Genomic DNA, 23,724 nt, shown 5'->3' with positions numbered 1-23,724 from the left:
ATTCATAAAAAATCTGGCATAAAACAACCACCTTACAAAGCATGATTCGGAATCGGACCTAGAGTAGGACTTTTCACTTCCTCGTTGCCTCAGGAAATCATAAATGATATTCAGGCTGAAGATGCTCTCAAGAAGGTAATCGAAGATGACAGCAATACTGAACAGTATGAAGTCAGTTATGATGATAATATTGTGAAAATCGTCACAAACAATATTGAAAACGCTAGAAAAATTGCGACAGAAAATTAAAAAAACGAAACAAGCTAAAAGAATGAAAGCTTAAAGCTTCCTCTGACAAATTTCATCCACCAGCTGACATTAGAGACCACGTAACCATACCTATTCCAGATGTAGATAAAGGCAGAGGTGACCTTCGAAACATAATTGGAGTTATGCTTTAAAAACTGATGAGGGTCTCTACAAAGTTGGCACCAAACATGACGTACTTCAGAAACATTATTACAGGTATAATTTTATTACAATTTTCCATAACTTTTTGTAATCAAATATTAAAAGATATTTGTTTTGACTTCTTTTTTATTTTTTAGAACTGATTTCTACGTCCGTATTCAGAAGTTTTTAGATGTGGGAGACATTAACCAGGATATTGAAATATCTTTAAGGACTCGAGCCAAAAAACATTCTGTTGGATCGGGGCAAGGCCTCGTGAAACACAGTTACATGAAAAAATTTACAACAAACAAATGCAATTATAAGGAACACAAGGTGCCACCAAAGAAAACCTTGCAAAAATAAGTAACTAAGCAAATTGCAGATAAGGTGATTTCTATGGATGGATATATGTAAGTTGATCTAGTGATAAATGTGAAAATACTTTTTACTTAATAAATAACTTTAATGAATCATATTGACTATTTTATTTCTATTCCTTTATTCAGTTTACTTTGAAAAGCATACAGACGATACAAACTATGTGAAATTAGTTCAGAGTAGCACGTACCAATTTATCCTAAAGCATGTAAATTCTACCTAGGATAAACCGATTGGACCTTAGATAAACTTTTTTATCCTATCGGTAACAGGATGAACGAGTTTGACCTAGACGAAACTAGTTCATCTTAAAATCGGGTTTGGCCGGAAGCATATATATCTTTTGCTAGTCAAAACTGGTCAGAAATTTGCTCCAATGCTAATATGGCACTCCTGAAGTCGAGGGCAGGGGAACCCAAGGAAAGCAATGATATGTCCATAGTTTCGCCAATGTGTCCATCCTACCTTTACATTTTGACTTTTACAGAGTGGAATAAATTCAAACAACAGTATTTCCTAGAGTTCCCATTACATCACAGAAATGATGTCAAATCTCTCCGAAGATACAAAGAAGGCAAAAGAGGAAACTGAGTACTCTTTCATGTATTGGTTTATAACGTAATCTCTGATTAGGCAGCTACTCTATGGTGGTGCCCTATGATTGTAGTGAGTTATAGTACTGAGTTGTACATGGTAAATTAACACTTCCGGAGATGCACGTGCGCATTAGCAATTCCAGCAAGATATGAAGGCAAAATGCTTCAGAATTCTGTGTAGTTTACAGTCTAACTTTTCTGCTATCTTAAGCTTCTGGATGAGTTTGTGTTTGTACCTTTACTCAAACTGTCTATGTCCGGAGTGCCTTATAAATAAGCCCACTGGGCTACATTAGATAAATATGACAAATTTAAAGACTGTACTGCTACAGGTGACCTAATGTTACTTGCGTAATCACTCTAAAAAAATAAATAAATAAATAAATAAAAATAAAAAATAAAATAAAAAATAAAAAAAAGCAGACAGTGTGAAACAACGCCCAGATCTGTTGTCTAGCAAATCAATAAAAATGGTTTTAAAATTTTGGGAACACTTACTTTGGTACGCTTTCTCTAGACAGAACCAAATCTGTTCAGTTTGAAACGTTTATATGATACGAACCACATGATTTGTGTTTCACTAATAGTAATACGAACCACATGAGTTGTGTTTCACTAATAGTAATGTCAAATGACATTATCTTTCTTTGACATTCAGTGTTATTGATGTGTTTGGAATGTGAGACAGTTGATATGAGAAACGCCATGTTAGTTGAGAGAGACTGTTGTGCTCGAACTCCGTGTATGTTCTGTATTCTTGCGTCTTTTGCAACTAGCAAATGTCGCTGTTATTGATTGACTGTCAAAAGTTACCCTAGGATGAAGTGCTGTTATCCTTGCCTTTACCACCAAACAAGCAGTTCCTTATCAGCAATATAATGTAAAAAAATATATATTTATGACACCTTATACACGGAAAAAGTACCAGTGAAGTGTACGATGTAATGATTAACATTTAATGATAATTTCCTGAGTGTAAGGCGTCTCTCACCTGGTCCTTCAGGGAATACGCTGAGAGGGCCGACAAATGTGAACTGGTAGTAGAATACCGGCTCAGAGGAATAACGAGCCATCCTCTGAACAACTGCGTCCACGCCTTCCACGAAGCATTCGTGAGTGTCGAACTGTAAAATATAATTGAAGGAGACACATCAACATTATGAAAACGTAAGAGTGAAGTATGTAAACACAGTACTCTGCGTTACTTAAGGCTAAGGTGACACAATCCTGAGCTTAAATAGCAAATGTCTTAATACTATAATATTACTCGAATATAATTGCTTCACAAGGACAAGAAAGAGTTCGCGAAGTAAAATAAGAGAATGCTAATGATCGAGTGCTCAGTCTAGATTGCTTGCATGTTCTAAAAATCTACTTTGTGGGCAGCTGGAGGGGTTAACTCTAATATAATGATTATCCTTGATCGTTTTGCAGTGGCATGAGCTTCGGACAGGTCTTTATACGCAGCCAAGGAATATGCAGACCAACTGATAATGTAATTCTGCAACGGAGTGCTACCACAGGGCTTACGCAGCACCCTTCAGAAATGGCTCAGAGCACTATGGGACTTGACATCTGAGGTCATCGGCCCCCCTAGACCTTAGAACTACTTAAACCTAACTAACCTAAGGACATCACACACATCCATGCCCGAGGCAGGATTCGAACCTGAGACCGTAGCAGTCGCGCGGTTCCAGACTGTTGCGCCTAGAATCGCTCAGCCACACCGGTCGGCGCAGCACCCTTGAACATGGTGTTCTATTGTCAGTTGGTGACTGGGTTACTACATGGTGTAGCACAATGTGGCGTTTCCACAGCCGACTACGTAGTGGGAGTCTCGTTCTTGTCATAAAATACGCAGCCGGAGAGAGTACAAATGCCTCCAGCTCAGCCAGTAGCAACATCCCTTCAGCGCCATTCTTTCGAACAGTGTTCACGCGACACGCGAGTCACCGTTAGAACGTATTGCTAAGCTAATCCAGCTTCATCGAGCAGCAGCAGCAATTGGGCGTTGTTGCTGATCTGCGATCTGTCAGCTAGCCCTGATTGTTCCACAGTTCGAACTGGATGCACCGAGGCCAGTCTGCCCAGTGGGTGCCATTGCCTGACACTCCAGAGAGTCTCCGAGGGTTCTGGGTTCCATGTGAGTCCTGTTCGCTCTCTTCCTGCAGCCATGGTTCACAGGTAACATACACCCGTCGCTACCTTTGCGTGCCAAGGACCAGACACACTCCCGGTCCAGCAAAGTTGCCGTCACTGCTATCTGCTGCCATGCTGTCACAACATTGCACTGCCTCTGCATACGTCACTCGCTATCCACTACCCACGGTCGGAACCGGGTTCATTGCCACCAATGCTCTGAATGGGAGGCAACAGTGGCCGAGTAGTCTGTTTCTTCCATTCAATGACCATTATTTTACAATATCGCACAGCTCGCCTTCAAGTAAACACGTGTGCTAGTTGATTTGCTGACATCGTCAGTGAAAGCAGGAGACGATATTCTGTATCCTTTTAGAATACTTTACTGCCTAATCGCAAGTTTTGCTTCATACATAACCAATTTCAGCCAGTTCAATTCTCATCGTCTGATCCATAATCACAGAATTTGCTACATATTAGACATATAGAGTGCTGAGCACTTTCACATAATGCAAAACACCGAAGCCATATCCCATGTTTATGATGATGTAACACACTATGAAATAATAACCATAAACAGTGGAACTCTAATTTCCCCGTTTCCGTCAGGGGGACAACGTGAATTGGTTCCCAATTCATGTAGGATGGAATTTTATATTGCTTATCGTTATTGTCTGAGAAAGTGCAATGACATCATACACATGGATTCAGTGCTTTTTTTGGCACTATGTGATAATGCTTAGCACTCTATATAGCATCTAATACTTTGCCACTTCGGTGATTATAGATTTGAAGATAGCCATCGAACTGGCTGAATCTTCTTAGCTACGTGAGAAAATCTGCGATCTAAGCAAAGAAAGCGTTCTAAAAGCACAATAAACTCTCACATTTACGCTAGACATATATCAATTATGTGTCACGACGCATCATCTGTCCAAGAGAATTTTTTCGAGGTTACAGTATCCAGTGACGGTTTACCTAGGCCCTTGTGCCGTATGATGTGTGGCGACCAGAAGTAGATACTCCAGGATAGTGGCTTCTACATCCTATTAGGAGCAGGTGCTTCAGGGCATACTAGACTCGCACCAGAAAAAGTCGCAGCAGCTCGTAGCTATGTCATTTGGCGACAATCCTACAGTGAGAATTGCCAACCACGGATGATTTATCACACCACAAACGAGTCGGCTGATACACATCACAAGGACTTCAGTGCAGATGTACACCAGGCTCGAACTCACGCGGGAATCAGTGAAATGCTGTGAATGATGAGGATAATGGGCAAGTGCCACTATATTTCTAACGTGTGGATAATTTGAGGATTTAGGTCTAGCTGGAGTTGTTCTAGAATAGTCAGTGTAGTTGCGATGACCACTGTTCCCAGATGACACAGTAGTAAGAGCATCAGCCCAGCGACCAGGGGAACTCGGTTTGAATACCGGTCTGCCACAAATTTTCAACGTCCTCCATTGATTTTAATTAGTATCCGCTCTGTAATTCCTCGTGTCTTAATACTAAGGGTTCTCAGAGAATGTTGTTGTTCTATAGCAATCGAAAAGCGGTTTCTACATTATGAACCACCTCTCTGCAGTTACATCCCCATCATCATCACGTTTGCACCAGATACATCTACCTGTTGACTTATATTGTGGCCCATCTGTCTGCTGTTACACTCACTTCCAATCAACAAGTCGACACTAGCAGCATCTGCCAGTGGACTTACATGGCGGCTAATCCATCTGCTGTTATATTCACCTATCATCAACTCCTTGTCAGCAGTGGTATCTGCCCATGAAACTACGCTATGGCATGCCAATGAAACTACATTGTGGCATGTCTGTCCACTAATACGTTCTCTTCCCATGTTGTCACAGATGGAATCTGTCAATTAAGCTACATTGTGGCCCATCAGTACGCTGTTATATTCACTTGTCATTAATACGTTGTCACCAGTGGCATCTGCCAATGTAGCTACGTTTTGGGCTGTCTATCCACTGTTACCATTCACCTCTCATCAGGACGTTGCCAACAATGCCATCTGTAATTGAATTACATTGCGGCTGGTCGACGAGCAGTTATGTTCACATTATCAACATGCTGTCACCAGTTCCAATGGCTAATAGAGCTACATAGTGGCTTGTTTGTACATTGATACATTTCCCTGTCATCAAATCATTGTCATTAATGGCATCTATAAGTTGAACCACATTGTGACCTGTCTACTTACTACAACATACACCTGTCATTAACGTGTGTCAGTGAAGCTGCATTGTTGTTACATTCACCTGCCATCAACACATTGTCACCAGTGCCATCTCTCAATGGAGATACATTGTGGCCTATATATCCGCTGTTACAGTCACCTACCAACTAAACATCGTCACCAATGGCGTCTATCTATGGAGCCACATTTTGAGCCATATATCCACATCTTTCATCGATTTGTTGTCACTCATGACATTAGACAGTGGAGCAATATGGTGTCCCATCTATCTGCTGTTACATTAACCTGTCATCAAATTGTTGCCATATCACTGGTATATGCAATGGACCATCTACCCACTGTTACATTCACCAGTCAACAACACATTGTCACCAACGGCATCTACTTGTAGTGCTTCACTGTGGTGCATTAGTCTGTGGAACATTCACCTGTCAACACAAGATTGTGACCATTACCAGTGACCATGTATTTATTTGTGGCTCATCTGGATGCTGTTACATTCATCTGTCAATACATCGTCACCAATGGCATTTGCCATTAAAGTTACACTGTAGTCCATGTTTCCACTGTTAAATGCAAGTGTCAGTGGTAACTTCTGTCAATGGAGGCACATCGCACTGTTACATTCACCTGTAAACATCATCTTCCAACCAATGGCATTTGCCATTGGAGGTACGTTGTGGGGCATCTCTCTGCTGTTACCCATCATCTTTCATCAAAACATTGTCACAAATGCCATCTGGAATGGATGTACATAGTAGCCCATCTCTTAACAATGGCAGCTGACAAACTAACATTGTGGCCAAAGTATCCACTGTTATACTTACTTGTCGTCAACATGTTGCCAACAATGGCATTTACCAACAAAGTGTCATTATGGCCCACCTATCTGCTGCTACACTCATTTGTCATCAAAACGTTGTCACCATTGGAAAATAAACGTTTGGCGTCATTGGCAAGGAGGCCCCTTACAGGGCAGGTCCGGCCGCCTTGGTGCAGGTCTTATTTCATTCGACGCCACATTGGGCACCCTGCGCGCCGAATGAGGATGAAATGATGTTGAAGACAACACAACACCGAGTCCCTGAGCAGAGAAAATCGCCGACCCAACCTGGACTCGAACCTGGGACCGTAGGACGGCAATCCGTCACGCTGACCACTCAGCTGTCGGGGCGGACTTTGGCACCACTCTCATCTGTAAGTGAAACTTTGCTGTGTCCCATCTATCCACTATTAGATTTATGTCATCAAAAGTGTTGTCATGTATAGCACATGGCAGTACATTTACACTGTAGCCCACCCATCTGCTGTTGCAATCACCTACCATCAAAACACTGCCACCAATAGCACCTGCAAATAGAGCTACATTGTAATCAGTAGTCCTGCATTCAGGCTGACTGGATTGCAATGGTAAAAGTTAATCATTAGGCAAGGAATTATGTTATTGATCATATGACACATTTCAGAATTTGTGTGTCATCAAATATCCCTAAGCAACTGATGCACATAGATATGGAATTTCAAGTTGTATGTGAAGCAAAATATTTGCATACCTTATGTAACATTTGTATAAGCTACATTGTGGTGCAACCATCCACTGTTAGATTCTCCTGTCATCGACATATCACCTATAGCTTCTGTCAATCAAGTTTCACTTTGGTTCATCTATTTGCTGTAACGTTCACAATCATAGAAATGTAGCACTAATTGTATCTCCAATGGAGCCATACTTTGGCCCATCTGTCTACTGTTACATTCACCTGTTATCAATATACGGTCGACAATGGAATTTTACTATGGAGCTAAATTATTGCCCCCTGTCTGCAGTTACATTCACCCAGCATCAAAATGTTTCGCCAGTGGCATCTGTCAATGGAGCTACATTGTCACCAATCTGTCACATTGTGACCTGTCGTAAACATCTTTTAACCAATGGAATCAGCTAATTTAAATATATTGTGGCACATCTGTTTGCTGCTACACTCACCTGTCATCAAAATATTATCACCAGTGGTATCTGCAGTCGAGCTACATTGTGGCTCATCTTTCACCAATGGCATCTGGAAAAGCTACATTGTGGCCAAGCTATCCGCTGTCACATTCACCTGTCATCAATATACTCACATTAATTTCATCTGCCAATGATGTTACGTTGTGGGCCATGTATCCGCCATTGAGCTGTCACCAACACATTGTCACCAGTGGAGCTTGCCAAGGGACCTACATTGCAGCCCACCTATCTGCTGCTTCATTCACTGATCATCCAACCTATGTCACCAACAACATCCATCTAAAAAGCTATGTTGTGACCATCTATCGGCTGTTACATTCACCTAACATCAACGAGTTGTCACCAATCTCATCTACAACTGGAGCTAGATTGTGCCCATCTAACTACTTTTACATTCACCAGTTATGGATATGTCACCTGACAAAATAGTGCCACATTGCAGCTCATCTATCAGCTGTTATATTCACCTGTTGTCAACATTTCACCGGTGAAATCTTCAGTGGAGCTACATTCTGACCCATCTTTCCACTGTCACATTCACCTGCCATCAACACGTTGTCATCAATGGTATCTGCTAGTGGAGCTACATTGTGGCTCATCGATATGCTGTTACTTCCACCTGTTTTGAACAAGCTGTCAGCAATGGCGTCTGCCAACAGAGCTACTTTGTGATCCATAATTCCTCTGTTACGTTCAGCTGTCATAAACAAGTTTTCACCAATAACACCACCCATTTGAGCTGTAACGTGACCTACGATCAGTTGCTAAGTTCCCCTGTCGTCAACACAGTGTCACCAGTGGCATCTGCCAATGATCCTTTGGTTTTCTACTAGTCTATTTACTAACAGCACTGCCTTGAGAGAGTTGTACGTCGAACTTCCAGAACCAGCATCACCATAGATATTAACTGTCTCACATGGGGGGCGACCATGATCTGTTTGTGATGGAATATCTATCGAGTGTGTCGTGTATCCTTTGCTTTAATAACACACTGACTACCAGTATAGGTTCTGACGATACTCGAATTACATTTTCTGGACAACCTCAATCACTGTGGCGACAGGAACTCCCTCTCTCCAACAAAAAAGCTATCTCTGATATAATTACTGATAGATAAGTGGAGGAACATGGAGAACGTATAACTGGAAAATTGATGTGTAATTTATGATTAGATATCTTGTGCTGTATTAACTATACAGTAGTTTCACGAATAATTCTGCAAGAGACAGAGGGTTTACCACAAAGTACAGACCACAGAAGGACAAACGTGAGGCATGTTGGGTGGTTGTTATATAGTTTTTGAACATTCTGACAGAACTCGTATGGATTTTGGATGCTGGACACTATTATTGCCTTCACTCAACCGATGTTCTGTACTGAGAGTATTGCATAGATTACTTTGAGAAATAGAACCGTAAGATGAGTTGGAACAACACTGTGTTACCACCTGTGCCACGTGATTCACTAATGCATTTTACTAAATCTAATATTAAGTTATAGTTTAAAGTCGTATTCCTTGAAAATCTTCCTCTCTTTAATATTTTTGCTACTGGCTTATCTTCTGTTGTTAAGTGAATTTTTGCCTTACGTCCATTTGTTTAATTCCTCGGACTTACCAAAACAGTGGTATAGTTGTCCTTCAGAGTGATGTCGCTGCCATTGTAGTAAAATTCTTTGATGGAATTAGCGGCTTTCAGCTGTTCCTCCCTTGTCGGAAGTCGTAGATCGCAGCCCACAATCTCCTCAAAGTTGTCATTAAAATTCTGTATTTGTTCTTCAGTCGATAATGCGCCACCTTCTGTTGTTAAAAATCGAAGAATACATCATAATAAATAGAAAACTTTATTAACAAAAGTAATTTAACTACAAACGATTGCAGAATTATCACAGTTTATTAACTGGTAATATAACCACGTGTTGTTTTCTCTGAATGAAACATGTTGTTCTAGTTCCATCATTTCCTTTCATTACTTTCTCTTGTTATGCAATACCCTACTGCAGAAAATCTTGTATGCTTTGTGCTCCACCCCTCGTAGGTGCTTGATGACAGACATGTGGCAGTACGACGTAAACTGCATGTGAAAATATTCAATTCGCAGACCGGTAATCGGGCATATAGCGCATCATCATCGGCATCTCATACAGAAGACAAATAAATAAATGTACACATATCGATTTCATTTTGTACACATTATAATAGAAATATAAGCTTCCTTACATATCATGTACGACTGTATGACATCATGTGTGTGTTGAGTATAAATCTTTTATAACGTTAAAACTGACGTTGATTTAGGAAACAAACACAGAATATCTTGAACATTCAAAATCTATTCTTAAACATGTCTATGTCATCACGGTAGGGTCCATTATTTGTCTTACCTCTGTGTGGTAAACATGCTGTGGTGTGTAAATGTTATAGCAGTCACACATTAAACAGCCACACATTGTGGTCGTATTGGACATTAATGTGGTCGTGTGATTTGACAGACATGCATTTAATGCGCGGTGCACCCAAACGTAGTACCAGGAAAGGCGCAATAAAGTGGGAAAAATATATAAATGGGCCTATTTTAACTTGGTGAATTTTATCGTTGTCAATATAAACGCAAAATAAAAAGGGACATTCAAGGCACATTGAGAAAGCCAAGGATCTCGAAGGAAGGAAGGAAGGAAGACTATGGTTAACATCCCGTCGACTTTGATGTCGTAAGAGGCGGAGCAAAATCTCGAATTGTTCAAGGACCGGGAAAGAAACGATACGTGCGCTTTCAAAGGAACCATCCTAGCATTTACGCTGAATGATCTAGGAAAATCACGTAGAAATTAAATCTGGATGGCCGGACGGTACTTTGAACCGTCGTCTTCCTGAATGCGACGCTAGTGTGATGATCACTGCGCCATCTAACTCCGTGGCCAAAATTGTCGACGAAAGACTGGTCTCTCAGTAGAATTTGATGAGATGGCGTCGAACTGTGCGGGATAAGATTCATCAATAGCCGTCCATTAACACGAACAGATGGCCGGTCGCCACGTGGAAGAGTTGTAAGTAGAGGTCCCCAGCTAATATAGGTAACCTCTATAAGTTTTCTTTAATATATGTATTATCTTATATTGTTCAGTCATAATTCGTTGTGGCTTACGTGCTATGTAACATCTTCGCCCCAGCTGAGGAAGAAGCTGTCCCTACGGCCCCGCTATATTAACCAATAGGAAACAAAGGGAAGGAACCGTGCTGGCTGCATCCGAAGAACGTGACAAGTTCACTCTGGCACCGACATTCAGGTAACTGGGACATGCGTCCTTCCTGACTCCTTTAACGACCGAGGTCTTGAATAGGCAAACATAAACTATCTGGTCAAAATTATCAGGAAACCTACAAGAGGACATTAACTGAGGTGCGTCCACCCTTGGGATTTATGGCGATTTGAACTCTGATGGATACAGTTTCAATGAGGTTTCTGAATGTCTGTGGAGGAATGGCAGCCCAATCGTCTTCAAGACCCGAAGTCAATCAAGGTAGTGATGTGGGACGCTGGGGTCTGGAGTGAAGTCGATGTTGTAACTAATTTCAGACTCATTCCGCTGGGTCCAGGTTGATTTCACGAATGCTGTTGTCCGCAGACCATTGCTTCAGACACGCCGCTTTATAGCGGGCTGTACTGTCATGCTGATATAATCATCATCCACGAACAGTTCTTCTAATCTAGGCTATACAAAATACATATCCTTCGCCAGACTCAAACATTTCCATCGGATTGCCACGACGTTTAACGTAGTTCATCCCTCCAGATCACTCGTTTCCATTTACCCTTTGTCCAGTGGAGCTGCTCTTAACAGTACCTCAGGCGTCGCTTAGTATAGACTACAGGTATGTGTTTCTAATGAGGAACTTCTCTATCACTGTGCTCCATTGTTTTTAACTACACAAATACGGTCATTGTTCTAGCAGAACTCACGAGTGATATCTTTCTCTGGTTTTATGCAATTTTTTACGATTACCGTCCGGAATCCGCAGTGCTCAAGGGTCACGGTCCGTCAGTCTGCCTGATCTTGATTCAGCTTCGGTTGTGCCTTCGAACTTCAACTTCACAATCATGCAACCTACAGTCGACTTGCGCATTTAGAAGGGTTGAAATGTCCTTAATCGTTTTGTTATTCAAGTGACAGCCAATAATTAGTCGATATTCCAAGTGAGTGAGCTCTCCCGGCTGACCCGTTTTTACTGTTACTGCTTCTCTACTGACAACGCAATACTCTCAGCCTTCTTTTGTGCTGGCGAGTACACCTGTTGGGACATCAGTGTTCAGTTCCGTATTACATAACGGTACTGGGATACTTTTGATCAAACAGTGTACGTTTCTAAGGCCAAGATTCGCTGGTGGCCTAGATAACCATTCTACATGAGCCCACTTGAAATCTATACAGAGGAAAAGTCCATATGGTCCATCGAAAACTTAATCTTCAATCTGAACTCTCCCTCAGGATTGCCTCTTCTTGTCTATCATGGCCAGGCACGCTTAGCTCCTATATTATTGAGGTTGCGATCACTTTAAGTTGTTGCTACATCAGATTTAACTTGTTACCAACAAAAACTAAATATTTATTCATCCTTGCCTCTTTACCAAAAACTAATCAGTTTAGGATCCTTTACAGTGTGTATAATTTCAACAACAAAATTTTGGGTCGCACTTGTAAACGAAAGTTACCTGCAGAACTTAAAAATGCGACAGGTAATACTAGGAAACATATCTACCGTTAATTTAGTGCTATTCTTCGACGACCCTTCTACGTCTGTGCTGACGACCACATTCTCAGTCTAATTTCCTACCTACAGCATTTAATAGTCTTAGCTTTGGGACGTTCTTTTGGACGTACAACTTCTGGTAGCCACCCACACTGATCAGAACATAGATAGCTACAGCCGTTTCACGGGATGGACAAAATCAGTTTTATTCATATAAACGTAGACTTTAAATATTTCAAGAAAAAGACCTAAGAGTGAGTCTTAAAATATGCCACACTGAAATGGCTAAATATCACTTTGAAGCTACACTGGCTCAGAAAAGAAAATCAAGGGTTTCTCGTTTCCAAACAGAAATAAAATGAAGAATAAGTCAAGATACTGAAACATCAGCTAAATCCTCCAGCAACAGCGAAGTGTGAAATGATAAATTTGTAAGGAGGAAGTTCGGTGCACAAACATAGGAGTAAACAGAGTACAACGTTAAATGATTAAAAACGCTGACCAACCTCAAAACTTAAATCCGATGGTGCTAATACAGACTGATTTGGTTAGTATGAACATGCTGTTTTGCGAAAATGAAACATTTTATAGACTTCAAATTTTCCGACTGTGAGGAAGATATTTACGAACAAAACAGAGTAACTTAAAATCTAGTCCCACAAAAACACGAGCAAGCTACATACTCTGTGTGTGTCTAAGACGCTCCATGTTCGTGGCACCAGAGAGAAAAGGGACGTGGTTGTAACGCTCTTCCGTCATAACCACCCACGGCTCTTCAGCCAGAAACGCTCCTTCATGTTTTGGTTCAGCACTTGGCGCCCAGACACAGCTGTACAGAGTCACGCTATCCTGAAATGGGCAAACAGGTAGTATTTGCTTAAAGAATTTTCACACATAGACTAGCCGAAAACAAAGCAGGATTATCCCTTGGAAATGGTTCCGTACGAATGACATATTTTTCACAAACATATTAGGCAAATTATAAACTACACATGCATTTATTTATTACGCCATGAACCTTAGAGTGTAATGCCTTAACAAGATTTTCAGTTTATTTCGTTGCCTCCTCTAACTAGAGTTTATATTTGCAGTCATGCACACAGATGAGCAGAGTAGTGATGGATGTAATCTTTTCTGGTAATGTTTCAAATTACGTCGCTCCATAGAAGGAATGTTGGTAGCAATTCTTGCCAGAGCAGAGACTATCCTATCTTATTCCGCATTAACAAGGAGTGGTTGCATCCACATCCACCATCGAGAATACTTCTAGTGCTCTGCTGCACAGATCTTCCTCAGAAATGGAACCAGTTGGCAGGAGAGCTCGTGTTACACCTTGTACGGAGCGAGTTGCTTTGTTGACAACCATGTCAGGCAGTCAGGGATAGCCAGATACCATGTTACACTAGTCAGATACCACGTTGCACTAGCCAGATACCACGTTACACCACTTCTTATAATGAAAGAGATTTTCGGATCTATTTCCCGTTTTCAACCGTGTTTCTTGGTTTCAGAACTTTCATAATCACATCTTTTGGACATTATCGTCTAAAAAAGAAAGAGAAAGATTACACGGCTTTGTTGGCTGAGAGAGCTCGAGGGTAGATTTAATAGCCAAATCATTTTCTCTGAAGCACAGTAGCTACTTTCCATGCGATGTGTGTCAGTTGTGCTTTAAGTGTGTATGCTACGTGTGTGTAAAGGGTGTGTGTATAGCTTGGTGTTATGTCTGTGTTGCATGATGGTGTGAGAAGGGAGCAGCTGAAACACCGTGTCAACACGTAGCGTACTCTTCTCGAATTTGTTGTTGGTGTGCCTGTTGTAGCTAATTCTGTTAATGTTTAACTTGTTGCAAATACTCAATATGTGAAGAAGAATAGCAGCAAGTAAGCCGCCTATACGAATGTTCTCATCCAACGTAGAGATCATCGTCAACAGTGTCGACAGGCCTGGTCGTGTGAGACTGAGGCCCATGCCTGGAAATCGAGGATTCGTGACATCGAAATCTGTCGTACCGCGGAAATATTCAGTCTGCCTTTAATCTAGACTTAGCCTCTCAACGGCGTTAAGTGTCACCAATAACGACATGTGGTTCGGATTCCACGTTACATAGTAGTTTGCCTTCTCCTGGTTGGCAACCTTAGGTAGCTTAGGGACATGCAAGTTGCCGAAATGGCGTCTAAATGAAAGACTCTCATCCAGCCACTGAGCCATACAAAGCAACAGTGTCACATGTCTTCATTGCGGAGAGGTGTCGAATTTAGCTTGTTACAAGGACGTCCCGAAATTATCTGTAATTCCATCTTGTGTGATGGAATCGGACTGCGGCTAGTAGAAAACTTGAAGAAAACAGATATAAACAGCGGTAATTCTATTTAATGGTCTTACTTAGCTGACTGTTTCGGTGTCCCATTGACACTATCTTCAGTCCCATACGCACGAAACTAGGTAAGCATCTAGTCGTTTGTGTTACTGTAGGGACCACTATATCCAACTGGTTTCCGTAGACTTTTGAAACTCTCGGTAAACTTATACCCTTCACACCTCTGACAATAAGGGTCCACATCCACAGAGAAGTTTTGGAAGTCTACAGAAATCAGTTGATATGCCGGTCCTTACAATAATACAAATGGCTACATAGCTTACGTAGTTTCGCGTATAGGGGCCTGAAGATGGTGTCAATGAGGCACCACATCTGGTACCTAAATAAAATTGTTAAATAAAATGATGGCTCATAGTGTCTATTTTCTTCCAGTTCCGAAAGCAAGTTCCGTTATTGTTTTTGAATGAGGTGGTGGTAAACCAGGTGACACGAACAAACGCCATATTAATCGATACACAGTTTTGGTTCGACGCTAGAACTGGCGACAGCAGAGAAGGAATGATGCATGCACAGGCCTCCGAAGAAGAGAGAATGTAGCAGTAGACCGGCGCGCCCAACGTTATTCTAGTACACGCCAAGATGGCAAATGGACGCGTAATGACAAGGTAGTGAACAATGGACGTGCATGCATTTATTCAGTATGAATGGGCACATGGGACTAGTGTGTCGTTCATCCATGAACGTCTAAGGACCACATATGGTGAGGAAGTCATGTCTCATTAACTCATTGGTCGCTGGTGTTGCATATTCAAAGAAGAAAAGCAGTGAGTAGTGAACGAAGGTCGAAGTGGACATCCCACTAAACCCACAAATAAAAATAACATTGGCAGAATACAGGACAAAGTGTAAGCGTACAGGTGCATAATGGCGTCAAAGGTGACGTCCATACTGTGCGTTAGCTGTACTCAGGCCTATCACGTGCTCCATGATGTACAGGTAAGTGCTCGCAAGAAAGTTACCCAGAAACCTCGTACCGGATCACAAGAGCGCAAGAAATTGGAATCAACCTCGATCAGTTGATTCAGTACACGAGAGAGTCAAATGAGTTCCTGCTTGGAATCATGTCAGTTGATGAGACATAGGTGCACCACTTTGCCTCAGAATCCTAGGCCGCCTCAATGACGCAGAAGCATCCCAGTTCACCCGTGAGAAAAAAAATCAGTGTCACCTTCCTCAGTAAAAGGTACAGGCACCCTGGAGTTTTTGGACATGAAAGCTGTGATTCATCTTGGTTTTCTCCAAGCAATCATCAATGCAGCACGCTATTGCGACGCCTTCACCAGATTCGGGTCCGCCATTCGGCGAAAGATATCAAGGCCCATGAGTGACGTTGTGATCTTGAACAACAACGCAAAACCACAAACAGCAAGATTCACATAGGGTCAGATTCGTCGCTTCGCATTGAAGGGATCGTGAATCATTCGGCCTACAGCCCTCATCTTGCCCCATATCACTTTCGCCTGTTCCCTGCACTGGAATCTACGCCCTCGGGACGGTGCTGAGGTGGAAAAGGCTGTGCGACAATTCCTTGCATCGCAAGGCACCGACTATTACCATACTTGTTTCCTCAGACTTACCGTACTCTACGACAAATGTTTCAACGTATGTATACTGGAATGAGGAATCGTGATTAGGAACTGTGCACCCCAGACCTTTGCTAGTGGTCTCGGCTGCAAATGCAGGTTGCTGTCTGGAAAATGGACTGTGACGTTTCACGAAAAACAAGTGGAAAGCCGTGACATATAAACAAATTATTTCTGCTCTACATCTACAGTTCATTTAACTAAAGAACAAGGTTTCAGATGGATACATACCTCTTCCGATAGTGCAACATTTCTGTCCAACACTAGCGTACTTGCATTCAAAGTTTTCAGAAAATTTACAAGGTCGGTGGAACTTCCTCCTGTGTACCCCCAGTGCTGGGCAAACCGGATTGCTCTGTCTGTTGCATTTCTAGAGAATGCCCAAGGGTTTAATGCTGATCCACTCATTGCTATGGCGTTCTTGTAGAGTCCTGAAGATGAACGAAAGCTTGGAATTAATTTTAGTAGTAAATTCACAAAATATTCAAGGAAATAGTCGTTGCGTTTTCAGTGACGTATGTTGTAAGGTGTCAGGCAAATCCAACACCTTCCATGAAAACCCTGACATGATAGCCAATCCGGCAGTATGTCGCATAGCTCCGAATAAATCCTGACGTTATATTAACCAAAGTAATACGATCAACGAGTGAGCAAATGGAATACCACAGACTAACACGAGAACGCCTAAATGCATGTCATACCTTCCTACCGTGAAACAGACGCAGTTCCGATGGGAGAAACGAGAACAGAAACCGAGAGCAGAGCCATGTAGGCTAGAAGGCCCTACGATAAAGGGCACCCACATCACTGGCCAACTGCCAAAAGCAGCGCCCAGCCCATGTTAAAAGATAGAGCCCTCCAGAAGAACAGTATGGATCTTACGATAACACTAAAAGGGCCACACCAGCTGCAAGTTTTAGCGTGAGACTATACGCGGCTCTGTTACATAGCAGACATTAAAAAAACATTGCCCCACCACGGAAAGTATAACGTTTCTCATTGGATAGACAGAACTTTTGTAGGCGGAGTGTAAGGTTAACATTGAGACCCGGATTTGGCAGTTGAAAACACAGCCAGATACCTTTTCTTAGACCAACTTCGTTAAATTGTAGTAAGGAGAAGTTAGAGAGAGTTGCTACCGAGACGGCAAGGTGTGTGGAGCTCCGCCGCCCGCCGCGCCTGACGCTGCCTATCCACCGACAAAGTAATGAACGCATGCGGTGCCACATAAGAGCTCATAAGGCTTCACTCAGAACTGCAGAAGTCTCATCTGTTACATCCCCTTTTTACGTAATACTAATGTCGATCGTCAATTAAACTTCGTGGTATTCACATTTGCTACTTGTAGTTAAAATCTGAAACGCGATGATTTTTCTGTTATATAATTATTGAGAAGCCACATCAGCCTCTGTAATTTACGACAAGTTAAATAAGTAAATAAAAGTAATTGAGGGTCACTGTAGACCATTTTTGATAGTTTTCTCTTTTATGAAACTTAATTTAAACCTAGATTATAGATGTGATATGGCATAGGTCATCCTTCGATCCATTATAGAACTTGGAAACCTATTCAGATAATATTCGTTCACATTTTTGTTGAATGCAGTTGGTTTTTATTGAATGCAGATGGTTTTTATCATCCTGTATTAAAATATTTCCTTTTATCAATAGTGCAATTTATAAACAATGTTTTGTGAGTAGAATAAAAATTCCAATGCTAAACTTAACAGCTTTTTCGACGTTATTTTACCAGCTAACTAAAAATAGGAAAGCCTTGAACCCCTTCCACTAAATTTAGTTAGTATGAAGATTCTTTTACAGGGAGTGCAGTGGAGCTGACGCTGAAATCATTAAGTATTTGATTATATCATCGCTAGTCTCACTGAACTCTTCTGAACTCTACATGTCGTGTGTGGTCTGGGGTCTCCTTACAATAGGTCCCAGGTTCAAACTAGTCTATTCCCTAAAAAACATGGTCACAGCGTTGTTGCGCGAAAGTGGTAGGGAGACACGACTTAGAACAAACAGACACCACGCATAATGTTAGAATGTTGCACAAAGATCAACATAGAACATTTAAAATTCTGCATATATTTCAACAGCCATGTCAAAATTGAAATAGATGTTGCTGAAGTCTCAGATTAAAACAGCACACTTATTAAGAAAGATTTTTAGAACAGTGCTGGAGCTGTATCGGTATGGTATACTTAAACTGTTATAACTAATTCGTATCATGAGTTAACCACTACATCAACAATAACATTCTTTTTTTCTTTGTTTTCTTATGTACTTAAGGTCATTGGTATATTTTGTATTTGTTTCTTAGTCTGTCCAGATCTTTCCACGATCTTAAATTGTAGTTTTTAATTTGGAAATATAATCAGAAATATTTCCAGGACTGTGTCCACTGTAATTTCTTCTGTTATCCTGAATATTATTTCTTCAGATGTATGACATGCCTCATTCCTTCTTCCTTCAATTCTCTAAGATATTTACCTTGCATACCTATGTAGCATCTAACTGCTTTCTTGTTATATTACTCCAACAGCCATTCTTTTGTTAAATTTATTATTCATATATATTTTATTTTTTAACTACGTATCAAGTTACGTGTATTGCTGATTTTCAAGAGATTTTCTCTCTGTCTTTGGCTAATGTCTAATGTACAGCATGGATGATTAAACAGAATTTATCAGTAACAGCAGTTGTTAATGTATTAGGGTCTTCTATGATAAAAATTGAGCCATCTTTTCTGCTCTGGTGTTTATAAACTACATTACACTTTAATTTTGTTTTTATTTTCTGCAAGTATTCTACTTTTTCTCAATTATATGTTATTTCTTAATTATAAATAGGGTGTTTTTTTTGTAATAATTTGAATCAAACTTTATTTTCGTTTCCGAGTCGTTTAAGTCTATTCGTTATTTTCATTCGTCTTTCTTCTCAAATTTACGTTTTCAACATTGCTATAAAGTGTTGTGGATAGGATATTTCTAGCAATTGAGTTCAGGTAATACAGAAATAATGACAGTTCAGATGATTAAGCTGTTATTACTCTGGTTAATGTTCACGATATCTGTTGTTAGTTATTTCCACAGTCTGTCGATCATATTCGTGACAGCATAGCATTAGGTTTACAAATAAGATACATTTTTTCTGTGAAAACATGACTACATACTGTCATTTACATAATTCGATATTTTCTTTAAACTTATTTTAAAATAAAATTTAATTAAATGTGACTAGACCATATACAGATGCTGTTTATTCATAAATTCGTCTTAAGTGAAGTTGTAGATAATGAAGGCCGTTTAGGGTCCTGTTATTATGTTTTATGAAGGCTACTACTTTTGTAAATTATGGCTGATTCTACACACCAAATTTATTAAAATATCCATTCAGCATATTACTTTGTGTCTAGCTGTGGAATCACCCCAAAAAACTATTTAATTCGGTATTAATGAATGAAAGCAGACAATTTCAGCCAACTATTTTATGTTTTCTTCATGAATATTGCCGATTCCGGCAGAACAAATGTTAGTCAATTTGATCTTGCTACAAGGCAGATACTATGTCGTTTCCAATATGTTCACTCTGACACTTTTAACCTTCAGTTTTACATCATTTCTTTGCTCTGCACTCTATTGTTAATGATAGTTATATGCCATTTCCTCTATAGAAAGGAATTTTTCTGATTGGTAGACCATCTGCTGAGAATCAGTCAATGATTTTTCATTTATAGTTTCATTATGATATCAATACCTAGGGAACTAAAGAGTATTCATGGCGTTTGTAGTGAAAACAAATGCTCATAATTTGTGAAGCAGGTGTTCACTATCTATTACGAGTCTGAATTTCTGTTAGATTTTAATACGGTATTTTATGAAAGTGTCTACCGGAAAGCATATTGGTTTGCGACTTTTTTTACTACCTGCTTTATATGGCAAATGTTCTCCGTTTGTCTAACGTGATATGCATTCCAAACTTTTTGGCGCCAGAAATTGAATGTCGCACAAGTCTTTTGTATGTAACCTTACTCAAGAGTGTGCCATAAGGGTGCAGACTGAATTTAGCAAAGTATCTTCATTTCCACAGTAAGAATTCCGTTTTGAAAAGTTGTTTGTTTATTATTGTACTGAAACTGTGAACATAGCAAATGTGAAAGAAGATTTTTATGGATAATTACTGGAGAAAGAAACAGAAGGGCGAGGGAACATCTGAATCATTCTAGCCATCCACCACTTCTACTGCTCCTTGGTATGATAGGTATGGACCCATGAAAATAGTTGTATGTATGTTGCCATATCGGACAACGTTCTGGCCATTAAGTTTTTCTCAGTTTTCTCTGAAATCTCTGACATCTAATACTAGCATGGTATTTTAATAGATGACAGCAAGGCAGTATGCTGATACAAATTCAAAGGCTGAAAGCATGTAATCCACCTAATTACCTATGTATGACAACATTATCGACAATTTGTGATGGCCCACTATCGCATGACGACTCGTAAACGTGTTGTGATGCCATCTATATGAAAGAGTACATAACATCCAGATTGACACTCTGCATGTGTTGAAACTGTCTGCATCATGGGCTTATCGTTGTTGGCTCCAGACAGAAAACGTTCGAAGAAACACATTTTGAAGCGATACACGAAAATTTTTAACCCGTGCTACATGAAGGAAATCAAACTGCAATCGAAACAGAGTGTTGTCGAAGGTAAAAGCGCAAAGATAATTTCAGTAACAGTTTTATAGTCGGAACAGGTTTTTGTGGTGCTTCTAAGGCCTATCACGTGACAGCATGTAGCACTATTTAGAAAATTGTAATTATATAACTGGCTGTAATTACACGACTTTATTGGACTGTTTTCATAGTGAATCGAAGCATAAGCGACCAAGATACGGTAGCAAAAACTGTTCCTTTCCCAAGACAATGATCTTGGACATACCGGCCTCTCAAATGGTAAAAAAGGTTAAGGTGGACTTCTAAAAGATTCACCTGCCATCCTAGTCCTAAAACATGGTACTACATGACGTTTTCCGTTTTGATAGCCATAAGAATGTTGTTAAATAAAATTTTCATAAAATGAAGAGACTCTCTGCATGGAAAACGAGAATTACGCTGAGATGAAAAATAACTGATTATAATGAACTAAAATTCAGCCCCGTCCTCACAGTCTGAGGACTACACGCATGTGTCATTTCCGGTGTGACAGAGCCACTAGATGTTGACAGCACCCAGCTCTCTCAGCCGCTATCAGCTTTCCGACCTTAACCTGCTCCTTCCCTCTTCAGTAGCATTGCGAGTAGCTTCTCAAGGTTGAGTACGACCTGTTTCAGTCCTTCCAACAAGGAAAAATACCTGGAACTACCTGTAATCTAAACAGTGCGACACGCATTACCGTCATCAGGTTGTTCTCTCATGTCCGGCGGCTAACATATTCACTGAAGGGCCGGCCGAAGTGGCCGTGCGGTTAAAGGCGCTGCAGTCTGGAACCGCAAGACCGCTACGGTCACAGGTTCGAATCCTGCCTCGGGCATGGATGTTTGTGATGTCCTTAGGTTAGTTAGGTTTAACTAGTTCTAAGTTCTAGGGGACTAATGACCTCAGCAGTTGAGTCCCATAGTGCTCAGAGCCATTTGAACCAACCATTCACTGAAGGAATAAGGAAACTGAAAAATGAATGTACCAAGTACATTGAGATCGATAGACAATACAGGAAGTGAGTTCGCAGTTGCGAATACGGACAGCTATCAGCTGTATAATGGAATGACAACATTGAAAATTTGATTTGGACTGGGATTCGAACACCGATTTCGTGATTAACGCTGGCTATCCGACACTACTCACTACCAGACTCGAACTTCCATATGTCATCAACTATGTAACTGCAACCTGTGCTCGTATATCCATTTATGTTGGGAATTAAATTCTGAAGTTTGCAAAAATTTAGTTTAGTGTATTTTACCGTCGCGTAACTACTTACCTACTCAGGGACTCGCGTTTTACATCAGTGGATGTGAAAAGCAAGAATTGGTTTTTGTGTATAATCTATGCATTCAATACGTCAAAAATTACAGAGAACACAAAAGCTGCCGAAAGAAAGGTAAAGCTCACTATTCGTTCCGATTCCAAATATGGAACTTTCTGAACAGCTCCCGAATCACCGAACGATCGCTCTTATATGGCATTCTTGCAAAGTAATGCTTAAAATTTTTCGCCACTATAGATGCCGAGAGCTATCCGAGAAACAAGCTGGATTTTGCCTACGACAGAGTCGAACACAATAAATCATCGGAAGTACCCGAACACATGGGAGTAGCAGATCACCTTATTTACCTGATACGGAATGTACGTTCCAACCACGGAATCACTGTGAGAACCCTACATGGAGCAACTAAATGTGGGAAGATTCAAAAAGTAGTACGACAAGGCTGCATTTTGTCACTTAATTATTCAATCTGTATGCGGAGCATATTAGGAGGAATGCCGGGCTCGATGAAGAAGCAACCGAAATTGAAACATGTGGGATAAACACAATTAATCTTAGATATGAAACAAAGTGACGAAGAGTTGAAGCTTCTATTACTGAAGGTGAAAGAAGAAAGTCAAAATTGGGTCTAAAGCCGAATGTCATGAAAACGAAAACCATACCAACTACACCTATAACTTCATGGCGTCTGTGAGGACAGAACAATGGAAGAAGGCCCCTTTTTCAGTTATCACTGCTTCCAGATTTCTGCTGATGGTGACTGCAGCCACGAAATCAAGAGACACTTGTTACTTGTTTGAAAAGCAATGTCCAACCATAACAACGTTTTAGAGCAGAGATATAAAGTTAACAACTAAGATCCGTTTAGTAATTAGTATGATACTTCCAGGTATGATGTACGCATGTGAGACCTGGACAGTAAATAGAGGCTGAATGGCGTAGAATAGATTCTTTTCAATTGCGCTGTTGGACGAAACTCCTTAGAGTTCCTTGGAATGCAAAGAGAAAGAATTGGTCAGTATTACAGGAATCAGCACCGGATTATTTCACGGAAGGTCCGATACTGAAACAGTGTTCTAACTTGGGCACATCACGAGAAGAAATGATTCGCTGAATATATCTCAACGCTGAGAAATATCGAAGGTAAAGAAGAAGAGGTCGGCAAAGGATAAGATGGATACATGACAGCAGAGAAGTAATGGACTCCAGCCTGGAAAGCGGTGAACAGTGCAGGTTAGAAGAAACTGGCGTGCTTTGGTTTAGGTTCACGGAAATTCGCA

General features: G+C 40.6%; 1 protein-coding gene across 3 annotated transcripts in view; it reads right to left on the bottom strand.

Annotated features, from left to right (window-relative positions):
- LOC126236935 (esterase FE4-like) overlaps positions 1–23,724 on the bottom strand; it is a 212,734-nt gene that overhangs the window by 21,637 nt on the left and 167,373 nt on the right. For 2 of the 3 annotated variants that reach the window (XM_049946624.1, XM_049946625.1), the window contains exons 6-9: positions 16,680–16,879; positions 13,169–13,334; positions 9,355–9,536; positions 2,359–2,491 (exon numbers count right to left, since the gene is read on the bottom strand). The exons of the other annotated variant lie outside the window; for it this stretch is intronic. In XM_049946624.1, the coding sequence (XP_049802581.1) occupies positions 2,359–2,491; positions 9,355–9,536; positions 13,169–13,334; positions 16,680–16,879 (681 nt within the window). The remainder of the gene's footprint in view (positions 1–2,358; positions 2,492–9,354; positions 9,537–13,168; positions 13,335–16,679; positions 16,880–23,724) is intronic. 3 annotated transcript variants of the gene reach the window in all.

The sequence above is a fragment of the Schistocerca nitens genome, chromosome 2 (assembly GCF_023898315.1).
Source record: "Schistocerca nitens isolate TAMUIC-IGC-003100 chromosome 2, iqSchNite1.1, whole genome shotgun sequence".
Classification (NCBI taxonomy): Eukaryota; Metazoa; Arthropoda; class Insecta; order Orthoptera; family Acrididae; genus Schistocerca; species Schistocerca nitens.
Note: the sequence above shows the minus strand (reverse complement) of the source record. Positions and strands in the feature narration are given on the sequence as shown.